The sequence below is a fragment of the Galleria mellonella genome, unplaced genomic scaffold (assembly GCF_026898425.1).
Source record: "Galleria mellonella isolate WM207_F2 unplaced genomic scaffold, CSIRO_AGI_GalMel_v1 utg21, whole genome shotgun sequence".
In the NCBI taxonomy this organism is placed as follows: domain Eukaryota; kingdom Metazoa; phylum Arthropoda; class Insecta; order Lepidoptera; family Pyralidae; genus Galleria; species Galleria mellonella.
The window spans coordinates 529,983-547,223 of record NW_026442037.1 but is presented as its reverse complement, the minus strand read 5'-3'; the positions used below and the strand labels follow the sequence as shown (position 1 = coordinate 547,223).

At 32.2% G+C, this 17,241-nt stretch overlaps 1 protein-coding gene across 2 annotated transcripts; it reads right to left on the bottom strand.

Annotated features, from left to right (window-relative positions):
* Nucleotides 1-1,827: 1,827 nt before the first annotated feature.
* On the bottom strand, nucleotides 1,828-16,513 carry LOC113512843 (nuclear RNA export factor 1). 2 transcript variants are annotated; one of them, XM_052894323.1, is made up of 11 exons: nucleotides 16,257-16,513; nucleotides 16,115-16,172; nucleotides 13,988-14,596; nucleotides 12,592-12,782; nucleotides 11,997-12,106; nucleotides 9,068-9,104; nucleotides 7,492-7,739; nucleotides 6,867-7,035; nucleotides 5,238-5,402; nucleotides 4,177-4,343; nucleotides 1,828-3,492 (listed from the first exon to the last, which is right to left on the bottom strand). In XM_052894323.1, exons 2-11 carry the CDS (start codon nucleotides 16,164-16,166, stop codon nucleotides 3,393-3,395), a joined length of 1,848 nt encoding a protein of 615 aa, XP_052750283.1. In that variant the 5' UTR covers nucleotides 16,167-16,172; nucleotides 16,257-16,513; the 3' UTR covers nucleotides 1,828-3,392. The 2 variants fall into 2 exon arrangements, with proteins under 2 accessions (XP_052750283.1, XP_026752580.2); XM_026896779.3 differs by having other exon boundaries at nucleotides 16,273-16,513.
* Between the last annotated feature and the right edge of the window lie 728 nt (nucleotides 16,514-17,241).

Sequence of the window (17,241 nt, the reverse complement as noted above, 5' to 3'; positions counted from 1 at the left end):
ACGTAGAAACGATGGCTTGAAAACGTAAACGATTTATTACCATGTCGACTATGTACATAATAAACGTTCAGTGAGTAGGTACCACTGATAATGCCCGTCTTATGGTATGAATTATCAGGTTAACAAACAATTCAATGTATAAACAGCAAACAATGTTATCTAAATAATGTTGATATTACAACCCTGTTTCAAAGGGGTTTCTTAGAATTATTTATATTACAGTGGTTATGCCCTCGACTTCGTTCGCATGACGAGTGTAAATAGCAACATTATTTCCTTCTCTGTCCTAGGTATACGTGTAAAAGTTAGGATTTACAATCCCGTAGTGTTTTCTTTCCAGCTAGAATTTTGAGGTAAATTTACTATTATAGCGGGATTCGGCTGTAATTTCTGAAGAGATTTAACCCGAGACCAGAGAGCCTACCATGAAATGTTTTCCGAAATTTCGGAGCCAAACGAAACACAAATTTGATGTTAAAATTACATAATACATGCCATTTGGAAATAATAAAAATGTTAAAACATTTGGACTTTTATGATAGGATATATGACGAACGAAATGTTAAATTCCATTTATTGGTCCGATTTTAGTATAAACAAAAACACGAAACTGAGTCCGAAATTTCGGAATTTCATTTCATGGTAGACCCGCAGATTTAACGAGAGATTTAATATCGAATATTCGATTTTTCTCTTAAAACTTTAGTATTTTTTTAGCTGTTATTTTATTAAAAGTAATTTTTATTATCTTATAACTACAGTTTTTTATCTTTATAAAGTGTTTTTTACTTTTATTTTTTTTAACTTAAACTAGTATATAAATAAATGTAAAAACTATATACTAAGTACATATTAAAAACTATGTTTATTAAATAAGAATCAAAAGAAATCAGTACACATTACTCTTGTTACTTGTACATTTACTATATTTCTATCTACTTACCGTACTTAAATCGTACAAAAATTTCCCGCGCTGGATTTACTGCACAAAAGCGGGAAATCCACTGACTTGCGGGAAATCGCTGGAATGAGGTAATGTTGAATGTGGGATTTGCAAGCCCCAATACGAGTTTGTAAAATTTCATGAACTGTTAAAACGCCAAGTGTCGCTACACTTTCATACTTTGAACCTACTTCAAAAGAGCGATTCTCAATACGGTTCTATTCTTTTGATGTTTGTTACTTTATAATTCTGTCATTTATAAACCGATATGGTAAATTCTTTTTTTTTTTATCAGAAAGTATATTTTCTTTAAGATTAGTTCCATATAAATTTTATCGAAATCAATTCAGTAATTTTTAATTCAAAATAACTGTTTTTGCATTGATTGAAGATTTTTTTGTGTAACACAAATTTACTTTATTAATATATTGTATTAATAGGGATCTTGGTCTCTAAGAATTGTAAAACTGCTGTTTATATTATTTTAAAATTGCTGCCATATGGATACGGTGTTACTATGTAGGTACCTTCTCTGTGTGTATTATTAAGTATTCTATCATTTTGCACTCAGGTTTTAAATTTAATCTCATCCCACGAAAGGTGTATTATCGGTTGATAAATCTTTAAATATTTTAGTTGTCCTTGACCATTTCTTTCAGTGATTGTATTTTTTTTTTGGTGCACGTATTGTTTTTGAAATTTGGTATACGGCCAGGTTATATCCTAACTTTACACATAAGACATAAGTAAAGCAAGTCACACAATAATTATTAAAACAATATATTATTTACAATTAATAAATTGTTAAGTGTTCCAAAATGAAACTGTATTAAATAAATAATTTATTCTTTGACCATATATTTCTAATAAAATAAAAATGCAAGTATGTTTAAAAGAAAAATGTATTTTTCTTATTAATTAATATTTACAGTAATCCTTAACTAAGCCCTAAGCCCCCCCCGAGCGACTCCACTGCAGGACAAAGGTACAGTTCTCAATTAAAAGCAGCTGAGATGCAAACCACCATGGAAGACCTCTGATCCGAGCGACTAGCCCACGAGAGAATACTCAAGGGGTTCCGTCACTTTAGCCCCATAGGGCCGGGTCGATCGACCAAACCATGGTCCACTTGTGGTCCATAAACAAAGGACTCTTTCTGCACCATGTACCTGCCGCGTTTCATGAACAACCATATGCCCAAACATGATCGCTCCAAACCCATAGAAACTATTTACAAAAAAAATTGACTGCTTTGAAAACACGAATAGAAATTAAAATATTTAAGATTTTTCTTTTTGTTAAATTTTTTTTCTTGGATTGTAATTTTTTTTTTATTTTTTTTCTCTAACATCATTTTACAATCACGTGATGATAAACAACGAATCATAGAAAATTGTAAACAATTATAGTAGTTTGCTGCATTACAATGTTTCATTACCTATTAATTAAAATTATATTATTTAAAAAAATCAATTTTTACTTTTTCAATAAATGTTTCGATTATCTATTTACAATTACAAACTGTTTGAACATTTACAGAAGAAAAATTGTATTACAAAAAAAAATTAGGAACATAAATGCTATCTTTATATGTATATGTCAAACATATATTCTGAGTAGTATGTTGCGTGTACTTACATTTACAACTAAACATGTTAACAATAACTATCTCCTCTATTCATAAAAACGAAGTTCATTAAATTAATATAACCTCTTTTAGCTATTGAAGTGTTTTTTTTTTTCCTTTTACACTAAATTCTCAATTAAAACAAAAATAAAAGAAAACACTGCAATAGTTAAATTTGTAAGTTTTTTTATGAATGAGATAGTTACTTTTCAGTATTAATATGCCCAAGATATATGTTCAATTATTTTTGTTCTTTTTTTTTCTTTATAATTCTCAAGATTAAGTACGGAAAATTAAAATAGATTCATAATCAATGTAAATATTACTAGTAAATTACAATTTATGCTAACTACATACAAATATGTAATAAAAGTCGTGTTCCTTCATCTTCAACGCAGCCTAGTTTCTTCATAACACACACTTGTAATTTTCATTCAAAACGACAATTGTTATTTCTTATATTTCGTTCTTTTTAGTATCTAGTCTTGATATCAATAATCTGTTTATTCTCTCTTCTCAATACACTCTTAGAATATTCCAGAATTTAAGTGCTACTTCGAAGTAAATATACAACAAAACTCTTGCTCTCATCTTTATATGTCGATTACATAAAATAATACATGCTTCATCAATTATTTTTCACTTTCATACATTTGTCTTCAAAAAACTTATCAACACAATTATGCTAATAAAATCAATTTAAACGACTCCTTCGTCCATCTGTAAGTTATTTTTTCATTATCTATTTATTTTAATAAAAATATATTCTCTTCTTATTCACTATTCATCAGCACAGCCCAATTTTAAAGTGACGTCACAGTTTCATTTGACAAACGCTTCAGGCGGTATTTTGCCTTCTGACTGAAGTTGATTGAATACAAACAACGCTCTCTGGAAATCCCAACCAGTTTCTTGCAAACAACTGTAAGAAATATACATTTTCATTTTGTATTTCGTTTTCTAATATAATAATTTATTAAACCATGGTAACAAGTAAACATAAAACCTGTCTGACCGGGGCAGAACATTGCTAGTAATGGACTCGCCGTCGAGTTTTATCCTTTTAGAGGTTAAATCTTAAAAATTCCTTTCTTATTGTTCACCTATACTATATAAAAGACCCTATCTGCAAAATTTCAAGCATCTAAATTCAGTGGTTTTCGACTGTCAATTGATATATGTGTCAGTCAATCCGTCAGCAACTTTTTTATATATAAAAAAATCCAATATGAAATGCAGAGGGAAGAAAGAATTATTAATAATAGGAATTAACAACCCCATTATTAGCAATAAACTTTATCATGACGACATACTCGCGGTTCCCTCTGGATACTATAATTGATTTATTGTTGAATTTGTCACGATGGGCTAACTGACCTTCATCCTCGCCTATCATCACTCACTGGTGCCCCGCTAGCGTATACCGATAGCACAGACGGGGTTGCCATTCCATTATTGTTATTTATGTATAATATTATATTTTATATTGTACTCATGTTTACTGGGTCAGCGTATAGAAAGACAGTAAGTCTCACTCAGTTAATGTAATAAATAAATAATTAACTAATAAACAAAATATATAATACAAAAAGCGACGTATACTAACTTCATACTCCAGAACTCGTTCATGCCGGTCTGCTGGCCTAGCATGTTGAGCATCATCTTCCTGGTGTCGTCCGTGACGCCAGAGGGCGCGGCGGCGACAGGCGCCCCCAGCGGCTGCGCTGGCGTCGGTGTCGTTATTGACTCGCCCGACGCGAAGGCTTTCTCTTCCTATAAATAAAATATTGACAAATAAGTCTATAAGTATATAATATCAATAAGAGAGAGAGAGAGAAAGAGAAAGAGAGAGAGAGAGGAAGAGAGAAAGAGAGAGGGAGAGAGAGAAAGAGAGAGGGAGAGAGGAGGAGAGAGAAAGAGAGAGGGATAGAGAAAGAGAGAGGGAGAGAGAAAGAGAGAGAGAGAGACTGCAGAAAATTATCTGATTGAGTACCTCTGTTCTACTCATATTTCTGTTGTGATACAGCTGTGCTTGCTTGAGTTTGTTTCTTTTTAAAGGATGTGCTCATCATCATATCAGCCTTTAACTGTCCACTGCTGAACATAAGCCTTCCCCCTTCTCATTGCCACACTTGGCAGGCAGATTGGCAATCATAGACTTTAAAAATATTTTAAGAGGGACACTGCTGCTTATCCCTCGCCCTCCCTTAGTCGCCTCTTACGACACTCACGGAAAAGGAAGAGATGGTCTATTCTATGCCGGAACTACACGGAACGGAAAGAATGTGATATGACAGTGAAATTATGAGGTATAAAAGCATGACACAATAGTCGTCTACAATGACAATACATGAGAATCTCATAATATATTCTATATCCAGCATTCACACTTATCTGATATATCAAAATGTACTATTAATAGCTCTAAATTTCTAAATCCATTGAAATCATTTATTTATAAGCTTTAATGCAATAATCTCGCATATAATAAAAGTAACAGTGCAGTGCGAGGGATAACCAATGATGCAGTTTTAACTTGTCCCGAATAATTACATGACAATTCAGGACAAATTGCCCTCTAAACTAAGTCCACTGAACAACTAGTAGGAAATAATTCTTTATTTATTTTTAATTTTTTAATACAATGTTTACTGTACCACTAATTACCTGTTCTTTAGTCGTGTTCGTTACGTAAAGTACATCATTTATTACGCAGAATCCACCTCCTGTATTGGGAACGACAACAAATGTCCGATGAAAGGAACGCGTAGGGTTGCCAGCTGTACTCGTCTCTTTGTAAACGCCGTTCATTGTCAGTACTATCATATTTGGCTGTAAAAAAAAATATATATATATAACTGTTAAATAATCACCAAAAGACGATCGCATACTAAGTTGTATGCATGGATACTACTATTTCTATCCATCAGACATTATTCTTGGTGCAGTCAATTAAAAAAATAAACAGTAATTTGGGATTCAATCAATAGCAACATTATATCAGCTGTTAACTGCCTACTGCTAAATATAGGCCTTCTCCTATTGAGAATTTTTACCAGTTGTTGTCACGCTTAGCAAGCGGATTGGTAACCGCAGTTAGGTTTCAGTAATATCTTAAGAGAAATGCTGCCACCCATTGCTCGATCATTTTTTTTTTACAACACAGGGGGCAAACGAGCATGCGGCTCACCTAATGGTAAGTGTCTACCGCCGCCCATGGTCACCCACAACACCTACGGCATTGCAGGTGTGCTGCCGGCCTTTTAAAAAGGAATATGCTCTTTTCTTGAAGGTTATGTTGTCGTATCGGTTCGGAAATACTGCTGCTGGAAGTTGATTCCAAAGAGTGGTTGTGCGTGGGAGAAAGTGCCTTGAAAAACGCACTGTAGGGGACCGCCACTCGTCCAGATGGTGGGATGAAATTTTAGTTTATGGCGGGTTGTACGATGGATTTAGTTCCCTAGTCACTTCTTACGACACCCATGAAAAAAGAGGCATTCAATCAATATATTCTGCTATAAACACCGATAATCATAATCGATTAATATTTGTGCTTTTATATTATTTAATTAGACTATCACTTACAATAATCTAATATCCGTAGTACAGGGGGGAAAGGAATTGTTAGCAATGGAGTTTGATAGCCCCATTGGTAGCAATATGTCCTATTAGGTCGACCTCCACGTGGTTCCCCGTGGAAACCATCGTGAACAATTCTTGTTGAATTCGTCACGATGGGCTAACTGACCTGCTTCATCCTCACCTATCATCCTTCACTGATGCCCCGCCGGTGTATACCGATAGTGCGGGTGGGGTTACCATTACATTATCACCCATTAAAAAAATATCCGTAGTACAAGCTCTCCTTATTTTGGTACTAGATGGCATTGTATTATATCTTCAGCAATATTGATTTTTTCATTTAAATTTTTCTATTGGACGCTTACATTTGTCCATTACCAACCAAGTACTGGGTATAACAAAGATTTCTTATAAGAGCCATTTACGCGAAATTCCGTATAATATAATAGGTTCGCTATAGGATTTTATTTCAAATTTTCTTTCTTTGACATTAGTAAGTATACTGTTTTGTATCTTTAATCACTTGTTACAAAAGAAACACTGCAATCTTGCTATGTCAACATGAAAACCATTTTTCATGAGAAAAAAAAAACAACATAGTACACTCATGTACATGTCTATGGTACTGTACATGTATTTAGGCGACGATTACCACTTTCCATCAAGTGGACCGTCATATATATAATATATATATAAACAATAAATTGTACTCACAGTAAAAACGATCAAATCTACAGCGAATCCCATCAGATCATGTGTAGTTTTTGGTAAATCTGAGAGGAAGGAGACGACTTGCAGGCGTCCCGTTTTAAGGTATCGCCTCCTGGATTCCCGTTCTGTTATTCGCATTATGTTGCGACTGTTTGATATATACGCGTTCAATCTAAAAAAAATTAATAGAAATATAAAATCATAATAAAGAGATATATCTGTTATCAACTGTAATTTCTTTTTTTACTTTGTCAATTATGAACTGAGGGCCAACCATGAAATGTTTTCCGAAATTTCGGAGCCAAATGAAACACAAATTTGATGTTAAAATTACATAATACATGCCGTTTGGAAATATTAAAAATGTTAAAATATTGTTCCTTTGGACATTTATGATAGAATGTATGACGAACGCAATGTTAAACTCCATTTATTGGTCCGATTTTGGTATAAACAAAAACACGAAATTGAGTCCGTAATTTCGGAATTTCATTTCATGGTTGACCCACTGATTTTAACATTTTTAATCCAGCTTAGCTTAAGGTACCTAACCATGTTATTGAAAGTATAATTAGTATAGTGTCCATACAAATTTTATAAGGAATATATGAAAGAAAATACCACTCACCTAGCTGACGGAGAATTTCTGTTGTCGTTGCTTAAGTAGTTGGCGGCCATTGACATACTGGCGTGTTCGTGATATGCTTCTAACAGCGGTTGCCGCGATTCTGAGTCGTATATCGCGAAGTATTGGGTTAAGAATTCCCTGACAAGGTCTTGGCCGGCCGGGTCCACTAGGAACGACTGCTGCCGTGGTGGCAATGTGACATCTTCTGACACGTCGAATCCGATTGCTGGGGGCAGGTCCACTCCATCCTAGTATAATTTTTTGTATATGAAATATATAAATCTACCAACCAAATACAAGAGTCAAATATTGAGTTTTCCCATTAGAAGTGCCACAATTTTAATATAGCAGTTACTAACTCTTAAGTCTAAATCTATGGTTTCCTAGTACTAGGTGTATACGGCAGCAAATTTGATCTAGCGCCAATAAATCACTGCTACTGTTCACGTTCTTAAGAAAAAACCACTAGCGAATCACCTGAGATCAAATTTACTACCATATAAACCAAGATTATATAATTATATACATATATCACCATATATACCACCATAATTATATATATTACAAAATTATAGATATCACCAAAGTTATTAAAATCTATATAGCTGTCGATAATTGCCAATAGCAACTTCCTACCCTAAGAAATCCGAACTTAAGGAGACTGCTAGATTAAAATTAAATTTATAATAAAAAATATTTGTTTTTAATACAACTTAAAATGGCAAATAAGCTGACGATCTACCTGATGGAAATATTAACTATTATTAACACGATGATATAACAGAACACGCAGTGACAACCATGATACTCCTAATGCCATTCCTGAGCACTAAATTATTGTACCTCCAATAATGTCACTGCCTTAAGTGGCCCTCTATAAAACATATCACATTTACTTTTCGAGACAATAATACTTCTACTCGTATAAAGCAAAATGACCTTTATTTCTATCCGCGCAGAGAACAGAATCGATAAAATGCGAGAACAACCAACTATATCAATACAATTTATACTTAGGGTATTTAGAAATAGGAATAATTTTACTATGATACCTATGGTTACAATATTAGGAATTAAAATACTGGACGTGTTATTTGAAGTAATAGGAAATAATCAGAAACTTTACAGGTTACTTTGAGATTATAACAACATTAAATATATACATACCAGAAGTAGTAGATGGAGAATGTGTTTCGGTTTGTAGGGTGGCATACAACAGTGAATTTACATGATACAGAGGCATAACATCTCAAGAATGGCAACGCATGGATGGTATCATGAGCGAGACAGCATACTTTGTTATATCCATAGTATTGTTCATGTATATAGGCGACGGTTGCTGCTTTCCATCAGTGGGACCGTCAGCTTGTTTGTTCAAAGTTGCATAAAAAAGAACTATAAATTATTTATTTAAACTTTATTGACCAATAAAATATGGTACCAAAGACGGACTTAATGCTCTATCAGTCAACCTTTAGGATGTAGAGAGGTAATCGATGACGGTTTAAAAAACAACTACCTGTCAATATTGCAAGAACTCGCATTAGAGTCACAATTCAAATTACAAGACACTTACCAGTCTCGTCAGCTTCGGGAACCTCTTCCGGACATCGCTGGAGACAAAAGAATGTGACAACATACGTCAGAGGCAATAAACTGTGAAACTTAAAATTACATGTTAGTTCCAGATAAAAAATAAAAACAAAGCATTTGAAGACATCATTAAATGAAAACGATCGAATTTTTGGATTTTAACATGCATATGCATAGAAGGTGTTATGTACATACCAACAACTATAAATATAGTACACTAAATGCATACTAACAACTAGAAATTATAGTAATTGCGTATAAACATATGTTAGTATGCACATAGCACTATCTAACATCTACATCCATTCGTAGAATTCGAAAAAGCGACATATCACCTTCATCCATTGATGTCTTCAATTATGTAAGAATATGTTTCGTCATCACTTCACTGATCATTCATTTCGTTCGTAGTCAGACAAATATTGTTCAATACAATTTTTAATTTTCGTTCTTTACATAATGCAAAAATTAACGAGTCCATACCACGATTATTTATTTGAATGTACGTTACGTCATTATCGTAACTCTTGTAATAAATTCGAAATATCAGCGACCTCAAATAAGATAATCGTGGTAAGTGCCCGTTATACTGATCCATAATGAATACATAAAAGATTAAAAATATTATTATATTTTTTTTTCTATTCATATTTGTCTTAGTAAATAATCTTGGTATGTTTATTTATCGTTTTAAGTTCAAGAAAAACAGACATATAATATCTGTTTTTCTCAATCAAATCTTATTAAATATGTAATTAATTGAGCATTTTTTTTTATTCTAACAATGTCCTGTTATTTCAATAAAAAAACATATCATGATTATTTACTAAACAAAACATGTGAGAAAAAGTAGACTGTACGAACGAAATAAATTGATAAGTGAAATGATGTTGAATTATAACATTTTTTTAGAGGAAAATGTTACAATAATATGATATCTGACTAGAAGAATAAAAAATTATGAAGTTCGTCAAATTCTCGTTATGCATTTTCACAGATAAGAAAAATATATATACCTTTAAAAAGTACATAGTACAAATAACTCTGTTTGTGATAAAACAAACATCATTATGTGAAAAAAAAATTGTTAGTATAAAAAAAAATACAATGCTTAAAATACTAAGAAACAATCAAATACCACACTATAAATAATTAAATTCATATGTAACATTTTCATGATAATCACATTCATAAAATTCATGTAAGTATAAACGTCAAGAATTGTTTTTATCACAAACAAAGAATGTGTAAACTCACATAAATTTTATGAAAACAATAGTATATTATTACAATGTTAATCTAAAAATAAATAAAAAATATATTTGACGTGTCTAAATGTACAATTTATGATTAAATCATATTTTAATTCATAGATAAATTTCATATTCAATGTAAATTTGAATTTAACATATTCTCAGAATAATTAATTTTCAAATAAAAATTATCTAAAAATTTATATTTAGAAAATTAATCATTATATATTTACCTTCACTTACATTGGACAATTTTTGTAAAATACAAAGCGAAAACCAAGTGATAATGAGCTGATATTAATGAACTGTTTTGTCTCTTTTTTCAAATCGGAAATGTACCAGAAAAGAAAGAGACAAAACAGTTTAATAGGTAAAATAGGTTTGAGACGTCTAACGTTTTTACAAAAAAAAAAACAAAAATCTCTAAAAGTGAATTTATCTCAAAGCGCCAACTTGCTGAATATGGATAAAGGAGATGGATAGGGTTTAAAAACCCCATATTTAGTAATACACCCTATCAAATCGACTCCACGCAGTTCCTCCTGGAGACCCTCGTGGTTAATTCCTGTTGAATTCATCACGATGAGCCAACTGACTTGCTTTCATTCTTACCTAGTTAATACTGGAAATAGTAAATACATATAAAAAAAGAACAATATTAGATATAGCTGCTCAACTGCCTTTTCGCTTTACGTCGTATTCTGCTTCAAGTTGATAAAATATTTCATCACAATTCGATGCAGTTTTTTAAGTACTTCCCATCCGCCTTTTTATATAAAGATGATAACATAAAAATATCACGTTGCATACAATTTTCGTTTAAACATTAAAACGATATTTTTTACTCAAATTTTTGTTGTCTTTAGTACACCTGAGTGACTATGCCAGCCTCGTAGGGAATGTCTAAAAGTCAGTCTGTCACTTCATCAGGGACACCTTTACCCACAAATATAGCCGTTTTGCATTGCGACTGTCAGGTTGACTCTGTATAAAATTGATATTACCATTATATAAAACAAAATATGACAGTTGTCTGGTCTTTGCCTGACTAAACTAGGAATGGCCAGTCCATTGCTCCATACCAATATCCATTTAATTATTTGTTTATTACAGGATCTCTATTTCTAGGGTATACTAATTTTGGTAAATGACAATTTTGTTATAATTTACAAACAATTTTAAAAAATTTACAATAAACTTAGACTCTAAGTGGCAGTATGAGATTGCTATATTCCTTAGTTTGTTTTTATATAATTTAATATCCAACAGATGTTATGTTACATCTGTTCTATATTAAAATATATAAAAACTTTAATTAACACTGTTCTTTATAATACATGATGAAATAGACTATGTATATTATTTTCGTAACCGGTGTATATATGCAAGTGGCAAACAATTTAATTTCCAAAGTTTTTATGTTAAAAACGAAATCAGTCGTCAACATTGTACATTTATAGATGATAAGATAGTAGATGCATTGTCTCATTCTTTCCTATCCACCACAAAGCATAGACACATTCAGAAATAAACGTATACACGTTTGCATTTCTACTTTAGGTCCCAGATCATGTAACTTCACCATATAAGAGACCTATTAATGATTGCCTCAAATGTTCCAAGCCATAAGGTGTCAACCTCAAACTATTTAAATATTACCTGACATATATTTCGTGGTCATTAAACCTGTTCACCAACGGATTTCCTTTGAGGAACAACTCGACCAGTGGTAGCGACTTCAATGAGTCCAATGAACCCACGAATGGTATCTGGAATAATATAGGCGACGATTAGACGATTTACGCGCAAGTACTGTATAAAGAATTGCACTACTCTATACAGTATGGTCCCTCTGTCCCTTTCTCAAAAGTGACTATTCAAAAATGAATGTCTTTATATGTACCATATAAATGAATCAAGGAAACAAGAAACCTGTTTGTAACTTCTTGTAACTAGTTAATGTCGAAACATGGTAGATATTTAAAAAAAATATATGAGAGGACTTAATAAGGCCAAACCAAAACAATATATATAATTTTATTTTGTCTGTTTATATGTTTGTTTCAGTTTCGGGCAAAAACTATTGAATAAAATTGGACACAATTTTCACAAGTGTGTTCCTTGAAGGTCTAATTGAAAATATGGTAGATGTTTTATCTAGATATGCTATCTAGAAAAATTCCATTTTGTTAGTGTTCTGAAATCCACACAGAGTACAAAAAGCTAGTTGCAAAATAAAATATAGAGTACTTACCCTGTTATCACCTAGATACAAAATTTTCAGGCTTTTTAATTTCGTTGATAATATCTTCAAATGTTCTATCCCATGCAGTTTGTTGTCATTCAGATTTAAAGCTTCCAAATCCGGAATGTTATCAGCAATTATATCTATGACAGCTAACATTATCATTGGCCGGAAAAGTGCACAAAATACATCGGCTAAGTCTGTAAAATATGTATAATGTTCAATTAGCTAATTGAAGTTTAATTATACTACAGTTAATATCTAACACAAGTTACATAATTATATAATTATATCGCATTTAAATTCAATTAGTTAATGTACCTATTATGTTCATGCTAACATTCATTACAACCACCTAATAGGCCTATATTTAGATAAATACTCTTTATTGTTCTCTCCAAAAATAACACCAGTGAACTTAGCAATAACAAAATTTACAAGACATATTGCATTTTAGAACAAATTTATAATTTTTTTTTTTTTAATAATAATAATAATGCCCACAATTTTATTTTTACATACAAACACACATACCTACATGCCTTACAATATCCAGTGTTATGAGCCTTCATAATGAAGTATGGCAACCCAAAATTACCTATTAACTTTCAAACACAAATAAACATTTTTCAATTTATCTATTTGATTAAAAAAGTGCTTTGCTAATGAACAAAAAGTTAATCATAGAATATGTTGTATATAAGTCTTCCACTGAAAACTTTACACTTACTTCATACTTTAGAATTTTTCATATTCACTTAGACATTGAAATCCACAATGTCAATAAAAACACATGATCATTTTAGTATATTAACAGAGAACTTTTTAAATAATCATTCTTGAAAATTGTAAAATTGTTTTTGAAAATTGAAAGATTATTGTGATGTTGCAGCATTTCAGTAAGCTAGTTATGAACACTATTACAAATGCATTATTATTCTATCAAAAGAACTATTTTTTTATTTCTCTCTCAGATACCATAAATGTATTATGGTATGTATTATAATGTATTATTTAAATATTAACAATCAATAATATCACATACAAAACATTTTTATAAGTAATCCATCATTGAAATATTATAGACAAAGATGACAGAATTCTGTTTGCTCAATAATTCATCATCATTATTTCAGCCATTCATTATCTATTGCTGAAGATACTTATATGTCTCCACCACAGGAAGGAATTGTTAGTAATGTGGCCTAAATCCCATTGCAAGCAATGCACCCTGTCGAATGAACCTCCAAAGGATTTTGCCTGGACACTATTGTATTAATATTTGTAGAATTCATCACTATGTGCCAATATACAAGACTAAAACGCCATATAAGAAATGGTCCCCAGCTGTAAATGGCTAATAAATAACATTTATTATATTAAAGTGTATTAAATGATAGATTACCTGGGTCAGTGTGAAATTTTGTTAAATCTAATGCTTTTGTAGCTGCATTGTATCTTTTGGCCATAGCTTGTTTCATCTTCTCCTTCATTACAGCATCAATAATAACAGATGGTGCTGAATTACGCACAATCACCACCAACTTAAATCCATCTGACATAACAATCTTACGGTCAGCATGGAAGAGTTTCTCAGCAATTTTAACATCATCAACATAAAACACTGCAGCATTCCCATTGATCTTGTAATAGTGAGGTATAAAGACCTCTGGTGATATGAAACTCAGGAGTGCCCTCAGAACAACATCCTTTTCATGTTTAGCTCCATATGGTATTATAATCTGATACCACGGAAGTAATCCAGCTACAAATTTCTTTTTTGGTAAGCCATGGCCACTTCTTGGAGCTGGTGAGTTGAGCCGACCACCACGACCCCTAAATGGTCCTTTGCGGCCCTGTGTATGCACCTGCCCACCAGATGACCCCATATCAATATCATCGTCAAGCAGAAGCTTGGGGTCTTTCCATGTACGAAATTTGTTTTTGCCTTTGTTTGTACCAGTTTTAAAGCTGACGCGTCGCGTATTATTTGTATGAGTTCTATCATCATGCTCTAAAACAGAAAATAATTTAAGTAAATACTACATACTATAATTAAAAGATTATAGCACATCTACCATATTTGAATAGTATTTGATTTTTTTTATACAACTTAGAATGGCAAAGAAACTGATGGCCCACCTGATAGAAAGTGGTAACCGTCGTCTATAGATATGAGCAGTACCATGAACATAACAGAATATACTGTTTCACCCATGATACCCCCAGGTGTTACTCCTTTATACCCAGTAAATTCACACCATATCCCACCCTTCAAACCGAAACACAGCAATGCAAACACATATGATATTCCTCCACTGCTGGACATAAGCCTCCCCATAGACTGCCATAAAAAACAGTTCTGAGCCACCTGCATCCACTGACTTTCTGCAATGTATTTCAGGTCGTCACTCCATCTAGGTGATTGTCCTACACTGTTTTTACCCGAATGCAGTAGCCACTCTAGAACCTTTCTTCCCCATTGCCACTTCAGCTAGCAAGCTGAAGTGGCAATATTGGCGATACGCGAATGGCGACAGTCTGAAGGATAAGCATAGCCTTCAAGCAATGTCATGTTGGTTACTTTGGTTCTTTTGTAGATATCTTCATCATAGATTCTATCATGCAAAGAGACTCCGAGCAGAGGCCTCTCCATAGCCCGCTGAGTAATTTGAAGCTTTTGCATACAGACAATTGTGTAGGACCATGTTTCAGTTCCATAAGTCATTACTCGCAACACACTGGTTAATGACCTTAGTCTTCTAATTCAAAGGTATTTTGGATGAAAAGATGTGGCATAGTTCTCCTAATGCTGCCCAGCCGAGTTAGATTTGTTGATTGAACTCTTGGTCAAAATTGGTCTTACCCATACGGACAACTTGTCCCAGGTATACATACTCATCTACAACTTCGAATGTAGTGTTCTCAATCATAACCAGTATAGGTGTGACATGGACATTAGACATGATTTTAGTCTTGTCCATGTTCATCTTTTCTCTCTATTCAGATCCTCCAGCGATTTCACCATGATTACTATGACATCAGAAAATGAAAGGTAAGTGATGTATTCGCCATTGATGTTTATATCATATCTTTTCTAGTCCAAGAGTTTGAAAACATCTTCTAATGCAGGTGTGATGTTTCGCCGATATGACGTCACCCTGTCTTAAACCTGTCTGCACTAGGATGGGTTTCATAAACTGGTTCTGTACTCAGATAGACATCGTAGCGTTACTGTACATACACTTCAACACTTTGATATACCTATAGTCAATCTAGCACCGCTGGAGGGACTGTAGTACCATCCATGTCTCGACCGAATCAAAAGGTTTTTCATAATCCACAAACGCTAAACATAGTGGCAGATTATATTCTTCGGTCTTCAGTATAATATGCCGTAGCGTATGTATGTAGTCTATGATACTAAAGCTCTTTCAGAAACCACCTTATTTGGAGGTCATCGAGTTTGCGCGTAAGTTGTTGTCATAGGTTACTTAAAAAAGTATGGAGATATTCAAATTAATTAACTCACCAAAATGATCATGTTCCCAATTTCTTTGTCTTCCTCCTCCACGTTTTGGCATGATGATCTTTATTGTAAAAAAAAAATTATTATACACGTATTGTCACTACACAAAAAATGAAAGTTTCAATAATTAGAAATTTTACATCACCTTTCGGAAAACGCACTTTATGAACTGATGAGTACTTCTGCCACGCTTTTTTATTTATTACGCACGATCACAATTTCTTTTCTATCAAATTAAGTAATAAAAGAAAATGTAAATAATGAAAAAGCAAAACGTAGTAACTATATTTAACTAAAACTCAAAGGAAAAATAAACTATAATATTATGGAATATTAAAACGACGAGAACAAAATGGTTAACCATAAAATGAGTGACAAATAGCATCATCCGCCATTAAAAATAAAAAGGTGTAATGTTACAAGTCACAAAATATATTTCTGACATTTTCTACGAAAAACTCAAAAACTTATAGAAAACAAGAATAACTGAAATAATAAACTAAATATATACTAAATATTAGATGTTATTAAATGTAAAGTTGTGAGCTGTTTTTTTTTTTGTAATAAATAGTTCATTTTTATTAATTCACACATTTGTACCTTTTCAGAAAAACTACTATTGCCTTTAAATAAAACACTTTCATGACGATTCGAACACATTATCTAGGAGGTGATTACCAACAAAACTTCATAACTCCCTCTGCCTAAACTAACGTCACTCCATACTTTTTATCTTCTTTTACCGTAATTACATCACTATCTCAATTATATAAATAGAGCGTCAAGTGTCCAAAACAGGACAACATTTAGACAGCTAATTAGACTTTTGACTATGTGAATTTTGAAATTTTTTTTTAACCTAAACTAAATGTATAATTTTTTAGTTTTGCTAATTATTAGAAAGAATTTTCCAGATCACATGGATTGAAATGTTATTTCTAAATTTAAATTAAATTGTATATTAATACAAACATACATATGTACCTATAACTTACTAATTAATATACATGTATTAATTAAACCAAAGGCCTTTTCAATTATTTAAAAACTAAAACATATTTTAAATTTAGACAGATATCAGAATCATAATAATCACAAAAGATAAAAATCATTACGAATCATTCCTTTAA

What these genes read in the sequence shown, in the direction of transcription:
- LOC113512843 (XM_052894323.1), bottom strand. Translation starts at nt 16,166, where the DNA reads ATGCCAAAACGTGGAGGAGGAAGACAAAGAAATTGGGAACATGATCAT. An exon ending in AGAAATTCTCCGTCAGCTAG is followed by an intron (nt 7,036 to 7,491) that starts GTGAGTGGTATT and finishes AATTTTTTTTAG; the next exon opens with ATTGAACGCGTATATATCAA. An exon ending in AACGAGTTCTGGAGTATGAA is followed by an intron (nt 3,493 to 4,176) that starts GTTAGTATACGT and finishes TATTTCTTACAG; the next exon opens with TTGTTTGCAAGAAACTGGTT.